General features: G+C 53.0%; 4 protein-coding genes across 4 annotated transcripts; 1 reads left to right on the top strand and 3 right to left on the bottom strand.

The window, feature by feature from the left end:
- Positions 1-1,098: 1,098 nt before the first annotated feature.
- On the bottom strand, positions 1,099-2,527 carry ACRALDRAFT_1061691 (uncharacterized protein; the record flags this gene model as incomplete). Its single annotated transcript, XM_071016463.1, has 2 exons — positions 1,099-1,432; positions 1,565-2,527. A coding segment is annotated over one exon (963 nt), but the record flags the coding sequence as incomplete, so codon positions are not given.
- A 3,607-nt stretch (positions 2,528-6,134) lies between these two features.
- ACRALDRAFT_1092362 (uncharacterized protein) lies at positions 6,135-8,543 on the top strand (the record flags this gene model as incomplete). The annotated part of the gene is made up of 8 exons (XM_071019606.1): positions 6,135-6,191; positions 6,293-6,467; positions 6,518-6,588; positions 6,649-6,708; positions 6,834-7,042; positions 7,075-7,328; positions 7,367-7,454; positions 7,538-8,543. 8 exons carry the CDS (start codon positions 6,135-6,137, stop codon positions 8,541-8,543), a joined length of 1,920 nt encoding a protein of 639 aa, XP_070877529.1.
- ACRALDRAFT_1040487 (uncharacterized protein) lies at positions 8,224-11,275 on the bottom strand. Its single transcript, XM_071015184.1, has 2 exons — positions 9,349-11,275; positions 8,224-9,273 (listed from the first exon to the last, which is right to left on the bottom strand). The coding sequence occupies exons 1-2, from the start codon at positions 11,189-11,191 to the stop codon at positions 8,843-8,845; spliced, it is 2,274 nt and encodes a 757-aa protein (XP_070877528.1). The 5' UTR covers positions 11,192-11,275; the 3' UTR covers positions 8,224-8,842.
- Positions 11,276-11,586: 311 nt separating this feature from the next.
- On the bottom strand, positions 11,587-12,334 carry ACRALDRAFT_1075077 (uncharacterized protein). Its single transcript, XM_071018326.1, has 2 exons — positions 11,946-12,334; positions 11,587-11,877 (listed from the first exon to the last, which is right to left on the bottom strand). Exons 1-2 carry the CDS (start codon positions 12,199-12,201, stop codon positions 11,816-11,818), a joined length of 318 nt encoding a protein of 105 aa, XP_070877527.1. The 5' UTR covers positions 12,202-12,334; the 3' UTR covers positions 11,587-11,815.
- Between the last annotated feature and the right edge of the window lie 588 nt (positions 12,335-12,922).

Genomic DNA, 12,922 nt, shown 5'->3' with positions numbered 1-12,922 from the left:
AAAAACGCTGGGTGACATCCAACCTCCCCCAGGTCCCAGCCATCACATCAGTTTCTCATTTTCGCCTCTCCAGAAGTTTTAAGGAGAAGAAGGACAGTAACTAGGCGAAAGTCGAAATGTGTGATCCGACTTATCACATAACCGCATGCCTCCTGATCAGGCCAATGGAAGGGTAAGGAAGAAGAATGAAGAGAAAAGGAAAACGAAAGACTGAAGAAAGCTAATATTGCAGAAGTGAATCCGACAAATAATATTTAGGATTCCTTCTTACGGCCAGTGTCGCCATGGCAACCACACCAACCCACCGTCCTTGGGTCAAGATGTGAAGGGAATCATCGCCACGGGCAAATCCTCTTTGTCCCCAAGCTGTTTCCGCCAGCTGACCCTATTATCGGATCTCTCTCCATGAAGTGTTGCATCACCCCCAGTCGTCGTATGCCAGGCCGTCTCTTCGTCTCTTGCCCAAGCCGCCTGTCGCACACAGAAAACAAATTCATACAAGACAAATATCCCATTTGCCAAGACATAACGAAAGGAAATGACAAAAAGGTGAAAGCAGTCGCAGAACACCCCATGGCGAAAGTCCGGGCATCGAGAACAGGGGAAGGGGATAAGAAGAACGGAAAGCACAAAAGGCGTGGTTGGCGTTTTAAGCCAAGTTGAAAAGATACCTAAGCTCATCAAGGCTCAGACTGGAAACCTGGGCATTGGCTGTTTCATCGAGTGCGGCATTGATGGTGCTCTTCTTGGCCTCCTGCAGCTTCACAATGCGGTCCTCCACCGTCCCTCGAGCATGGAGTCGGTAGACTTTGACGGGCTTCTTCTGGCCGATGCGGTGCGCGCGGTCGACGGCCTGCATCTCGATGTACGGGTTCCAGAATGGCTCGATGATGATGATCCGGGTCGCTGCGACGAGGTTAAGCCCCGCGTTGCCCGCTCGCAGCGAGAGAAACATGACTCGGACGTCGGGGTCGTCACGGAAGCTCTGCGCCATCTTGTCACGCAACGTCATGGACATGCCACCGTCGTATCGCACCGTCTTCAAGTTCCGCATAGCCTCGTCGTCGTCCTCGCGGAGCGCCACCTCCAAACAGTCCAGGAGCATGGTCCACTGGGAGAAGACGAGCGTCTTGGACTTTGCGCCGTCCGTCTGTTGCTGGATCCGCCGGAGGAGATCGATACATACACTCACTTTCGAGGAGGGACGCTAGCATTCCTCGAGGTAACGGATGTACTCTTGACGGGAGGCTAGGTTCCGACCTGCGGACTGCCGAAGGGCCATGAGCCTTGCAGGGTTAATCGTGGGTCTCTCCTCTACTGACATTTTGCCAGGCATGTCAGACTCTTCAAGTACTTTGTTGCCGTTATGACCATGAGCAATCATCCGGGCGTCTTCCTCATTGCTATTGTCTCGAGTGGGATCATCCACAAGCTCAGGTGCGTGGATCTGCTTGAATGCGTCGTAGGTAATGATGGTGTTCTTATCCAGGGGCCCAGTACACGCGGGGCACTTTGTCTGCTCACTTTGCACATGTGATACTTGCTGGCTAAACTTTGCAAAACAGTTGATGCAAAGCTCGTGAGAGCATGGATAGATGAAAATGGGATCCGCAGTGGTCTTCGAGCAGCCGCGGCACTCGAACCTCCCTCTGGACGACCTGTCGTTCGCCGACGCAGGATTGGCGCTGTCTGCAGGGACACCATCGGCGGTGACACCGTCGACAGGGACGTGAGCCAGCTGAAGAATCCGATTCGCCTGGCCTTCGGTTAAGCTTTCCGCTCGCTCCAACATCTCAGCGTCGACCTCTGGAATGAGTTTCTCGGAATTGAGCAACAGGAACGGGTGGCAGCAGGCTTGTCTCAGTCGCAAAATAAGCTCCAACACGTGTCCGAAGCGCAACCCGTCAGTCTTGGTTGGCCCCATGTACTGGCTAAACATCACCTGGGACTTCCTTTGGATCTCATTGTAGAATTCGAGTTCGTCGGCACTCAGAACAACTTCAACATTCTCCTCCGTCTTTTCTGGCAATACAAGGATGGGTTTGCCGTCTAGCGTCGACGACTTGGATCGACGGAGCATGGTGGCCTTGAGCAGGATCTGGAAGTTCTTCATGGCGAGCATTTTCGGGTCGCAGCTGGTCTTCTTGGCGTCGAAGAGGGTCCCAAAGCTGTTGGCAAAAGTAACCCAGTCGTCGTATGGACGGACCTTCAGGAATCGATACAACGCGTACATGTCGTCGACGCCGTTCATCATGGGTGTCCCCGTCAAACACCAGCGATACTTCGCCTTGACCTCGGCGACGGCCTCGCTGGTCTGTGCCAACCTGTTCTTGATGTGCTGGCTCTCGTCGAGGATGATTCTGTGGAAGTGGGAATCTCGGGGGTGCAGAAACGATGCACATTGCTTTAGGAGGATGTCGCTCTCTACGTCAACCTTGCGGTCTGCGTTTTGCTTCCAGAAGTTCTTCAACCTCTTATGTTCGCTGAGCACGGTTCCATAGCTCGTCAAGACAACATGATGTTCCATGAGCTCGGACGCGGGCGCGCGTTTCTCGCCGTGGAAGACGAACACTCTCAGTTGGCAGTCAGGCTTGAGTCGGCTCTTGAACTCCTGTTCCCACTGCTTGATGAGAGACACAGGACACACTATGAGGTTCGTCTACATCGGTGGTCCAGGGTCAGTTCAGTCCAATGAAGAGTCGTCCCGAGATTCTAAGTAATGAAGAGAAAGAACGCGGGGGACTGGGAAAACGGCTTACTTTATGCTCATCGGTCGATGGGCATGCAAGAAGCAGAGAAATAGCAGAGAGTGTCTTTCCAAGGCCCATCTCGTCGGCCAAAATACCCCCTTTATTGATGCCCCTTTCCTGCCGCCGCATCCAATCCAAAGCCATCTCCTGATGAGGAAGTAGAGGCACTGCCAAACCCTCGGGCGTAGGAGCGCGCTGCGTAGAGGATGTCTTCATATTGGGAGACATATTCTTCAAAAGACTCTCAATCTGCTTCTCACGGCTGGTTCCTAACCTTCGGTCGTGGTCTGGAAAATATCTCCTGAGCTGCTCCTGGACCCATTCCTGATCCTTGGCTTCTTGAAAAGGGTTTTGGGTCACCGTCTCGAAGAGAACAGGGTCCCATTCACCAACGACGTTGAACATGTTTGTTAGCTTCGATTCCATGACTTCATAGTCCGTCAGCCTGGGTTTGGCTGCTCTTTTCGGGGCATTTCCCCTGGGTGGATCGTTTTCCTCCGTATTCTTTGCCTGGCTGCCCGTGGTCTGTCCATTGGCACCCTTCGGTGGCGAGCTGACCTGCACATCCGAATCACGGATGGTTGTGACATGGCGAATACGAATACTGGCCTGGGCCACCATCTGGCTAGATGAGAAATTCGGATTCACAGAATGCCGTCTTGGCCTGGCTCCCTGGGGGGTCATTAACACGTTGTTTTGACGTTGGGGACCGTTGGTCTCGAGTGATACGTTCAAGGTACGCCGGCGGGCATTCCCGGGCACTCTCTCAGTGCGCTGGTCAAAGGTATCTTGATCTTGCCCTTGCAAGGGCTCTCTGTCGATGTCTATGTCAGAAAATGTCTGAACATCCTATCTGGGATAACAAGAGGCCAAGGTTGAGCGCGCCAACCTACCTTGAAGCGGCAGCCGGCTGTATATCATTGTTGCTCAAGAATCCGCTGCCGGCCTCGCTGCCGGGGACATCTAGAGCTCGGCGTTTGTTACGGCCAGGGCTTGCCTGGCCAGACGAATCCTTGGAAGGGCTGCGGACCCTCTTGTTCAAAGGCCGGAAACTAGGCTGCAGGAATCCTTGAGTGGAATTTGACTGATTCATCTTTTGCTGGGAAAGTTGCCATACATTGGCTGCGAGCCGACTAGCAGACTCCTTTTTCTGTGGCTTCTTCTTGGACCTGTCGTAACTCTTTGAAGTAGTCTTGAAAGCCTCGGCTTCTGCTGCAGTGAGACGGCTTGTGCCCCTCCATCGTCCATCGGGGGTGACAGAAGGAGGAACTTGCGCGGAAGAGGCCTTGAGCGATTTTTTCTCTGCCTGCGTGAGACGGCTCCTTGGCCTATAGCCACCATTAATGACCGTAGCCGGAGGAGTCTTCGACTTTGGTGGAAAGCCCCCGGGCTTCTTAAAAGAAGAGATCAAGCGGGCGCTAGGCTCTTTCAGCGCGAGGGCCTTCATATTCTCATCATGCGTCGTTGAGGTCATGTTCATAGACACAGCCCTGCCCGCGGTCGGGCTTTGACGATTGGATGATGGTGGTGGTATGGTCGCTATGGTGGCATTGGCAGATGCTGTATAAATGTCAGACAAACACCATGAAATAAGCTAAACGCGTCAAGGGATGGAGGCCGAGGACCGGCGATCTTGGACGGGGTGGGAAACGGGAAGCAAAAGTAGAAGGCAGCAAATGACTGACACATGACATGACGGGGAGAATTACACATGGGATATCATTAGTTCTTACCTTCACTCTTGCGGCGCTTGGCGACATAGTTCTCAGGGCGGCTTGAATTATTTCGCGAGTCCTCGTTGTCGATGTCTCGTTGGACTTGTTGACCCTTAGACATCCCTGGGTTCTTTGTGCTCAGGGAGGGCTTTTTCGTGGTGTTCGTAAGAACGAGTAATTCATACTGCTCCTCGAGTTGGCCATTGACCACAGGAGGACGCTTCTGCGTCCTGGGATTAGAATCCATCATGTTATGTCAAGGCTTGATGGCTCTGAGTCCTGACTGCTTAAACTGGCTTGGTGATTGTGATACTGGTAGGTAAGCCGATGGTCCAAGACTTTTTGTTAGAATCTAACGATGACTGAGGTACCGAATTAGTTTCAGTCTCCAAGTGCTCATCCTGTATATGACTATGTTAGGATCATGTAAGGCTGTGCTTACCTATCGCAATTGTTTGTATAGAAAAGGGGAGAGGAGAGAATATCGAAATCAAAATGAATGTTCCACGTCCAGTGACAGACTACACACACCAGGCAGAAGTATCCTATTGACGAGTGCCACACGCCTAGCAATTCCACTCTAAACCTGCGCAGTTAGATGGCTGCTGGTCAACACCTAAGATGGCTTATTAGAACCGCCTATCTCGCAGGTGCTGATAAGTGGAGCGTTTTCGTAAAGAGGAAAGATGAAGAGAGTGCACAAACGAAACAGGCAAAGGACTCTAGATGAAGAGGAAGTAAGTGCACCAAAGAAAAACGCCACTTGCGGATGACCTAGTCTCGCGACATGTGCTGTGTAGGAGGCTGGAGGCAAAGACAGCAGGGTAGAAAAACGAAAACGGGAAAGAGAAGAAAAGGATTGGACATATGTGAAGACATACAAACTGGATATGGACTCGGATAGTCCTGAACTTGAGGATGTTTAAGGCTCGTGTATCTTCGTGACTCGTCGTTCTGCTATGAAAAAGGGGGAGATAGCCAGAGGAAATAAAAGGGTAAAGAATAGGGTAGGCTACATAGAAAGAGAGTGAAAAGGACGAAGACGGGCCGAGCAGATGTTCCTAGTATGGAGTCGAAGAGAGAGAATTAGAAACGGGAAGAAGACCCCCGGATGATAGAAGATATGAGTTGGATGTTGGATGTGATTTTGCCAATCAGCCGGGATACATAACATACCTACTTAGGTACAAAGAAATACAACTGTCTCCGTTTTGGGGAGTGGCAACCCGTAAAGCACTTGCCCGAGATATCATGAATACCTACTGACTTCAAAGAAGTCCAGACCCTGGTACCTAGTTTACGAATATAAAACGTAGAATCTGCTCATGTGACTCGGTATTAGATACCTAGGGAGGCAGTATTCTTCGTTGCACGAATGTCTACGTCCCAGTCTCCCAGTACGACACCGCCACCGGCCGTGTAAATTCAAGCTTCATGTGTATAATGCTAACAGTAATATAAACCCGGTTCTCTGCCTCGTCTTCCCTCTGTTGGGACAGACATGTGAATCGCATCAAGACCTCCAGCAATGGAAGGACTTCCATTAGGATAGCTTCCTGTTTGCTTCTCGGGATGGAAGTTCGATGTACGCTCGGAACGCTTCCGGTAAAAAGAACCGTCACAACCGGTCGAATAACGGATTAGAGACGATTAAATCAACGTCTATGTTATGCATGCTGCCGGTAGTCACGTCCGCGGCCCCACTCGGCAGGATCGGAACAGAAATGTGGGTCCTCGCCAACCCCACCTAGATAATCCCTAAACATTTCCCTGCGTCCTTACCGACGTTTTCCTGCTTCCGGTCTCGGCTGCGCCGATCCGACATAGGCCCTGCGCCCGGCTGCTGTGATGATCCGGGTCCGATATCCTGTGGAAGCTTACACGTCTGCTTCCTCACCTGCTTTCTCGATTGCCCCCTCGACTGCCCTCTCGCCCTCTCCCTCGACTGCCCTCTCGATCATCCCATCTGCGTTCTCGCGCGACGTACAATCCCCAACGACGAGTCTAACATACCCTCTCGACTAAGCTGCTAGAATGCGCCTACGGAATAAGTGATGCCCACACACCCCCTGGCATACGGAATCGGACGAAGCGCGAAAGGCATCAAGACCTTTACCCACAGGGTTCGCCCGGATTACTTTCGGCCATAATTTATCCTCCATCACAGATGGTACGCTCTCGAGACGGAGAGGGTGGGCGAGACGGGAACGACGCGGAGCGATTGCGTTTCGCGGCATTTTTCTGTGGCATGCAATAAGTCAGCAAGGCTAATGAACGGCAGCTTAGGAGCGAATTAGAAAAGGGAAGCACTAACAGCGGATTTCACAATGTCCTTATAAAGACTCCTTAAGCCTCCTCCATCTCCGAGCTCCAAACCGAGCGCGACCTCCATACCAACATGGATGATCCCGTTCGGCCCAGCGAGCAGAAGTTCCGCAAAGTTTACGAGTTTGGTTTTCGGACGTGGGCCGGACTCAATTCCGATGTCATTAACAACCCCAGTCTCTCCGAAATCTGCTTCAACACCTTCCGACAGCAGCCTCATTTCCCGCCTAACTTGAAGCTACAGCATGTCCAGTACGCCAAGAACAGTGAAGTCTGTGCTACAGGTCCACTCTATGGGTAACCTCCCAAAAGAACGACGACTGCGAATTACCATCCTTTCAACAGCAACTACAGCTTTCAGTTGGGGTTAAAAAGCCAGTCTTACTATCGGTCACCAACGAGCCTGAGGAGAGCCGCAGCTACGCGACATGGTTTAAACATGGCGGCAGAGGCACGATGGTGGGCAGCAGTTCTAGCTCCAGGAGAAGGCTGCAGGGCAAAGACCGTGGAAGGCGACACGTTCCTGTCGCCCTGGTCAGTCACTTTGCAGATGCCTCTCCCTTCCTGCTCTCGCAGACGGCTGCCTCATTACCCACGGATCCCTTAGCGTGTATGGCAGCATCCTCCTCAGATGCCAGGCAATGACTCCGCAAGTTTTGCGAGCGTCACCATATTCTAGATCAGGCCCATGCTGCCCTCTTCGCTGTAATTCTCCTCCCGTCCCTGGGCACGGGTAAAGCAACGCAGCTTCCGACATTTCGCCGCTAGCAATTCGGCACAGTCGGCATCACCTCCCGCCTCGGCCCCCGTTCCACCCGAGTCCTCGGCCTGCCACTGGTTATATTATGATGAGCGCGAGTTTGATAAACTCCTCACTCTGAGTTGCCATACAAGGGGAATACGCCCGTTGCTTCTGAGCGTATTCTATGATCCTAGAGTTGAGTGCAATACTGTGGCGCCGTGGCTCCAGGGAACTATCTCCGCCATCGATTCCCTGGTGGGCGAAAGACAGGATGTTCTTGGGCGCATGCTCATGAAACGATCGCCTACAGTCTCGTCTTTGTGGCTTGGAGCTACCGTCCTAGGTCTTCAGAAGTCGCTATTTCAGCATATCCGGTATGGGTCCATACCTGTCGATCTCCCCTCAGCCGTTTTCTCAGGCACGGTTCAAACCTTCTTGCAACTGCCTGTGTCAGCTCCCCCGGCAGATAAGGGCTTCATACCACGCGCAGATGAATGCCGTCTGCTTTACCTTTCCCGGTCAGAGTACCACACACGCGTCCCAATCTATCAATGGAAACCGTTCGGAACTACGCCAGTTGCGGATACCGATATCGAAGTTCGCATGCATAAGACATGTATTGGTCATCGTCTTCAATACCGCGGGATCGTGTGGAACTGCGTCGATGACGTGTCCCAGAAACAAGACGTTCCCACGCCGGTTAATAGTACATTGAACCTTTCGCCTCCCCATGCACCCAGTTTCTCAAGCATGCAGCCCATTTCTTACAAAGGTATGAATTACGATAAGGAGGGTGTCTCTGAGAATGCGACCCGGAGTATTCTTACCTGGTTGCGATTTGACGGATGTGCACAGCACGAAGGCGATATCTGGAAACATGAATGGTTTGATGTGTTGGACTCCGAAGATGAGGATGACGACGCTGGGGATGAAAAGAGTGGTGGATATGGGGACAAGGGGCAGGTTTCTTCGCGAGTACAGAAGTGGAGGTTTGAGGTTGCCAGCCTATAGCTCTGTTCTGTTGGTAACCTGAAGAATATATCACGATACGGTTATGTAGTTACTAGTAGAGAGTTATGCTTTATTAAAAGATAACTAAGGACTCTATATATACACACGGAGGGTAATATGTAGGGGAAAAAAGAGGCGGCCATGTAAAAGAATTATTCCCGGTATCCATGGACTTTAAAACAGGAAACAAACAGAGGCAAAAAACATAGAACCTCGTAATACCGTAATGCCAAACGCTTGATCAATCATGTCATTCACGAACCGCCACATACAGCATGTCGAGCCATAGCCTAGGAGTTCTAGGACGAAGACTTGGAGTCGTCAGATCCCGTGAGCTGGTCAATGAGGTCCTCGATCTTGCCCGTGAGCCAGTCCCATGCATCCATAACTGAAGACATCAAGTCGGAACTAGAATTTGAGTCCGAGTCCGAATCGTCGTCACCTTCCTCGCTTGTGCCCGTGTGGCTGGGGGCAGCAGTCTTGCCGGTGCCTACTCCAGCCTCAGCGGGATTGGTTGACGGAGATGTCATGGCAGTCGTCGTCACTGCCGCGGTCGAGGCCAAGTCTTCGGTCTGTTTGGACGGAGTGGGCTCGGGGTCCTCAGGAACTGGGGGCATATCCCCCGGCTTGTGCAGCCCGGAGGGATGCAGCGGCAGCCTGAGTGTGCCGTTGTTGGGTTTGGGAATCACGCCGACCGAGTCGCAGAGCAAGTTATACACTTCGATGTTGTCTGTTTCAAGTCAGTCAGGGGGAACGTTATCGAAGCAGGACGCATAGGTAGGCGAAAACGGTGGGGGAGGCTTACGGAAAACCGGCATCTCGCTATTCGGTGGATGGGGGAACGCCGGACCGCGAGCCACAAAGATGGCGCGCATAAGCGGGTGCTCGTGGTCGTAGCCGTGGAGACCCCGAGGGTGGTACACTTCGCCTTTCTCCTTGGCCTCGGCCACGATCATCTCCTCCTTGTTCACGATGGCCCAGCCGGTTTTGGGGATGATCCACAGGGGAGCGATCCGAGGGTTTTTGGAGAAGTGGTACCGCTCCGGCATGTTCACGTCGCGGAGATAGACGTCGAAATTGGGGTTCGTCTTGGCCTTCTCGACCAGCCCGTCGTAGAGACTCTGAAGATCGTCTGGGTTCTTGGGCCGGAGGCCATACAATGGCCAACCATCGGCGTGTTCGATCTTGTCGACGTCGATAAGGTCTTCTATCTGCATCAACCGGGAAACATCAGTCGTCGCCATACCGTGGTCAGAGACCACGATGACGTTGACGATATGGCTGATATTGCGCTGGTCCAGACCGGCAAAGATCTGGTCGAGCATTGCGTCCGCTTCTTTGATGGACGTATCGATCTCCGTGCTGTTGGGGCCGTACTTGTGACCGTAAGAATCGACGTTCGGAACGTAGGCCGCAATGATTTGAGGGCGCATGTCCTTGACGTCCACCGTTTCGTCTTCGAGGCCCGGCATGTCGAGGAACTCGAGGATTCGGGCCACCTTTTTGGGAAGCGGCTCCTTTCCGTTGTACTTGTCCACGATGCTCGGCTCCACGCCCAGAATATGCGCCTCACTCCCGGGCCACATGTGAATCGCTGTCCGGATGCCTTGCCGCTCGGCCGTGACCCAGAATGGTTCTCCGCCCCACCACTTCGGATCGAGGCTGCGATCGGGGTCGGTATAGTAAAAGTCGGCCCCCAGATCTGGATCCCAGAACGTGTTGCCCACGATTCCATGGCTCTCGGGGTATAGCCCCGTGGCCAGCGTGTAATGATTCGGAAACGTGACCGACGGGAAGGAGGGAAACATGTACTTGGGTGACACGCCCTCCTGGATGAAGGCGTTGAGACGCGGCGTAAGGCCCCGTTGTAGAAAATCAGCCCGGAAACCGTCGAGACTTATGATGATGGTGGTCGGGGCAAAGAGTGCGGTGCCGTTGCTGACAAGGTTCGGCGGCTTGGTCTTTGCCGAGTTCTTGTTCAGCGACAACTTCCACGCTATTAGCACCAGGATCGCAAAGCCGACAGCAATCATGGTGTGGACGAAGACCCAGCGGAGACAGCTGCGTCTCCGAGCGGACCTTCCGCTCTTGAGCATGCCGATGTTTCCGCGATCGACCTCGTCGCTATTCTCTCTGTCGCTGCTGTCGCCGGTACTGCTGCCATCCTTCAACCCTCCCTCCTCCATCTCGTACATCAATTCCCTGTCCTCGCCGTCATTTGCCTTCTCCTCCAGCCGCTGCTTTTTTTCTTGTCGTCTCGCTCGACGCCGATGCCGTTTCTCCTCGTATGGAATGTCCTCAGAAGACTCGCGGCCTAATGATAGCCTGGGGTCGCTCGCTCGTCGGAGAAGCCGAAGCGGGTTGGGCACGTTGAGGCCGGAACCCCTTCGCTCGCGTTCTTGTCGCCTCCTCGTATCCGTGACCAACTTGTCTACCTCGTCTTCCTCCAGGAAGACCATCCGGTCGGCCGCTCGTAGTTCGCGACTATTCCGGGCGCGCGACTGAAGCTCATCATCGTCGCTGTCCGAGTCCTGGTCGCTCCGGCTGTGCAGGGAAGCGGCATCGTCGTCGTAGCTAAAGGGTGACAATAGGTTGGTTCGGTCGCCATCGCCCGACGACAGATTCGTATCGAGACCGCGGAGGGGCATGGTAGCCGAGAATCAAGCACAAAATCCCATTTCTCGGAGCATGAGAAATGAAAATGGACAATGAGACGTTGCTTGAACGAGGCGATGGGCGTTTCGCTGTGACAGGAAGTAAAATTCCAGATCCACCGCCTCTCAGGGACATCCAGGTGGTTTCTCCATCGCACTCTGATAACTCCGTACCCCGGACTTGGTAAGATGTGGGTCGTGCGCCAAGCACGTAGATTGGTTCTCCGGTCTAAACTGGGCTAGTACCTGGCTTACTAAGATCTCCCCATTTGAATGGAATCACGATGTCAATTCGCCCTATCCTCACGTCGTCTTCGCCTTCTTTCTCTTCAACGCCGCCGGGCCCGCCTGACGCAACTGAATGGCGACAAATGAACGATTTAACTTTCATTTCCATCTAACTTCGCGCGACGTTGACTATCACGAAGATCCAGAACTGGAAATATCAGCGAATTCCGTCCCCGTCAGCAACTCCTACGAAGTAGGTTCATTGATTACTTGAACTAGGTATCATCAATAACACTGCGCCCAGTTGGGGAATCCCAATGGTAGTCAAGTTCGATCTCGCAGGCTTCTTCTAACAAACGAGTATCTCGGCCCTCTCGTCTCCTGGCGCAGTCACTTTGGGACGATGGCTCTTAAAAACCCCTTCAGTGCACCGCCCCGTGATGCAGCTTTACCTGGTTAGGACGTGGTTAGCGATTTGAGCACCAAGCGTATCTGAAACTTGTCTCTTTCTCACTCATACCCGGTTCCTCTTGGGTGTCCGTGGACGTTTTCCTCCCAAGCGTCGTCGCAGCATCCTCGTCAGAAACCAAGGTGACCTGCGAGGCCGTTGCTTCTTGGCTGTTGCCATTCAACGGAGGTTGGCTCCGAGTTCTTGTCCTTGTCCTCGTCTTTGGGGGGCTCTTAGGCATCATGACATGCTCCAGACCAGGTACGACGAAGGCTGTCGCGTAGAGAGAGCTGCTCGTCTGGTTTGAGTCGTTTGTGGCGTTCGACATCTTGTCTACGGAATGGCTGGGTCGAGAGGCACGGTGATACGGCGATGGCAATGTGGCTACCGCGATGTCTGTCGCCAAGGCCCGTCTAGATTGGTCGTCCGATGTGTTCTATGTTCCATACATCTTGCCTTGAAACGGCGGCAAAGGCCGGCCTTAAATATTACTTTCTTCGTGATATATGAGTCCCCTTCGTTCCGGTATGGTCAAGAATAAAGCCTCGGGTCCTGAAGACTACCTGTGTTAATCAAGACCGATATATGAGTCAAGCAAAACTAAAGGAGCAAGTCGAGGTGGAATAATTGCCCCGTCTGACGTTCCCGCATAACAAGCCAGGGCGGCCAGGATTTCAGTGCTGGTCCGAGATGTATGGTCGGAATCCACGGAATAATCATGAGGTGGTATGCAGTGATTGGCGCCCGATTGCAGTATCGTAAGCTAATACCCGTCGGCAGTTTCTGGGAGGCGCCTGAAATCATGCCACAGAAGGAGCTATGTCCATCTCGTCGTCAAGATAAGGGCGTAGGACTGACTGGACGTGGTCAATTTTCTCCCAACTTGGACTGCGTGACTCATCGGAGATTTATCCAAGCTCCTCCCACTGCATGCACCGACCGCGTAACTACCTTAAAAAGACGCAGAATCAGCAGAAGTAGTACGAAGTAGAGCAATGTACGATGCCCATGTTAGCCAATCAGTACGTAGAGGTGAGGTCGAAGGCGGG

Source organism: Sodiomyces alcalophilus (genome assembly GCF_042370955.1).
Source record: "Sodiomyces alcalophilus JCM 7366 unplaced genomic scaffold ACRALscaffold_2, whole genome shotgun sequence".
In the NCBI taxonomy this organism is placed as follows: domain Eukaryota; kingdom Fungi; phylum Ascomycota; class Sordariomycetes; order Glomerellales; family Plectosphaerellaceae; genus Sodiomyces; species Sodiomyces alcalophilus.
The sequence above is the reverse complement of the archived record's forward strand: the minus strand, read 5'-3'. Positions and strand labels throughout refer to the sequence as shown.

Bases quoted from the DNA above. Each gene is read 5' to 3' on its own strand.
- ACRALDRAFT_1040487 (XM_071015184.1), bottom strand. From the start codon at position 11,191: ATGCCCCTCCGCGGTCTCGATACGAATCTGTCGTCGGGCGATGGCGAC. The intron at 9,274-9,348 runs GTAAGCCTCCCC...GACTTGAAACAG, and splicing joins TAGCGAGATGCCGGTTTTCC to ACAACATCGAAGTGTATAAC.
- ACRALDRAFT_1075077 (XM_071018326.1), bottom strand. From the start codon at position 12,201: ATGTCGAACGCCACAAACGACTCAAACCAGACGAGCAGCTCTCTCTAC. The intron at 11,878-11,945 runs GTATGAGTGAGA...CGTCCTAACCAG, and splicing joins GGACACCCAAGAGGAACCGG to GTAAAGCTGCATCACGGGGC.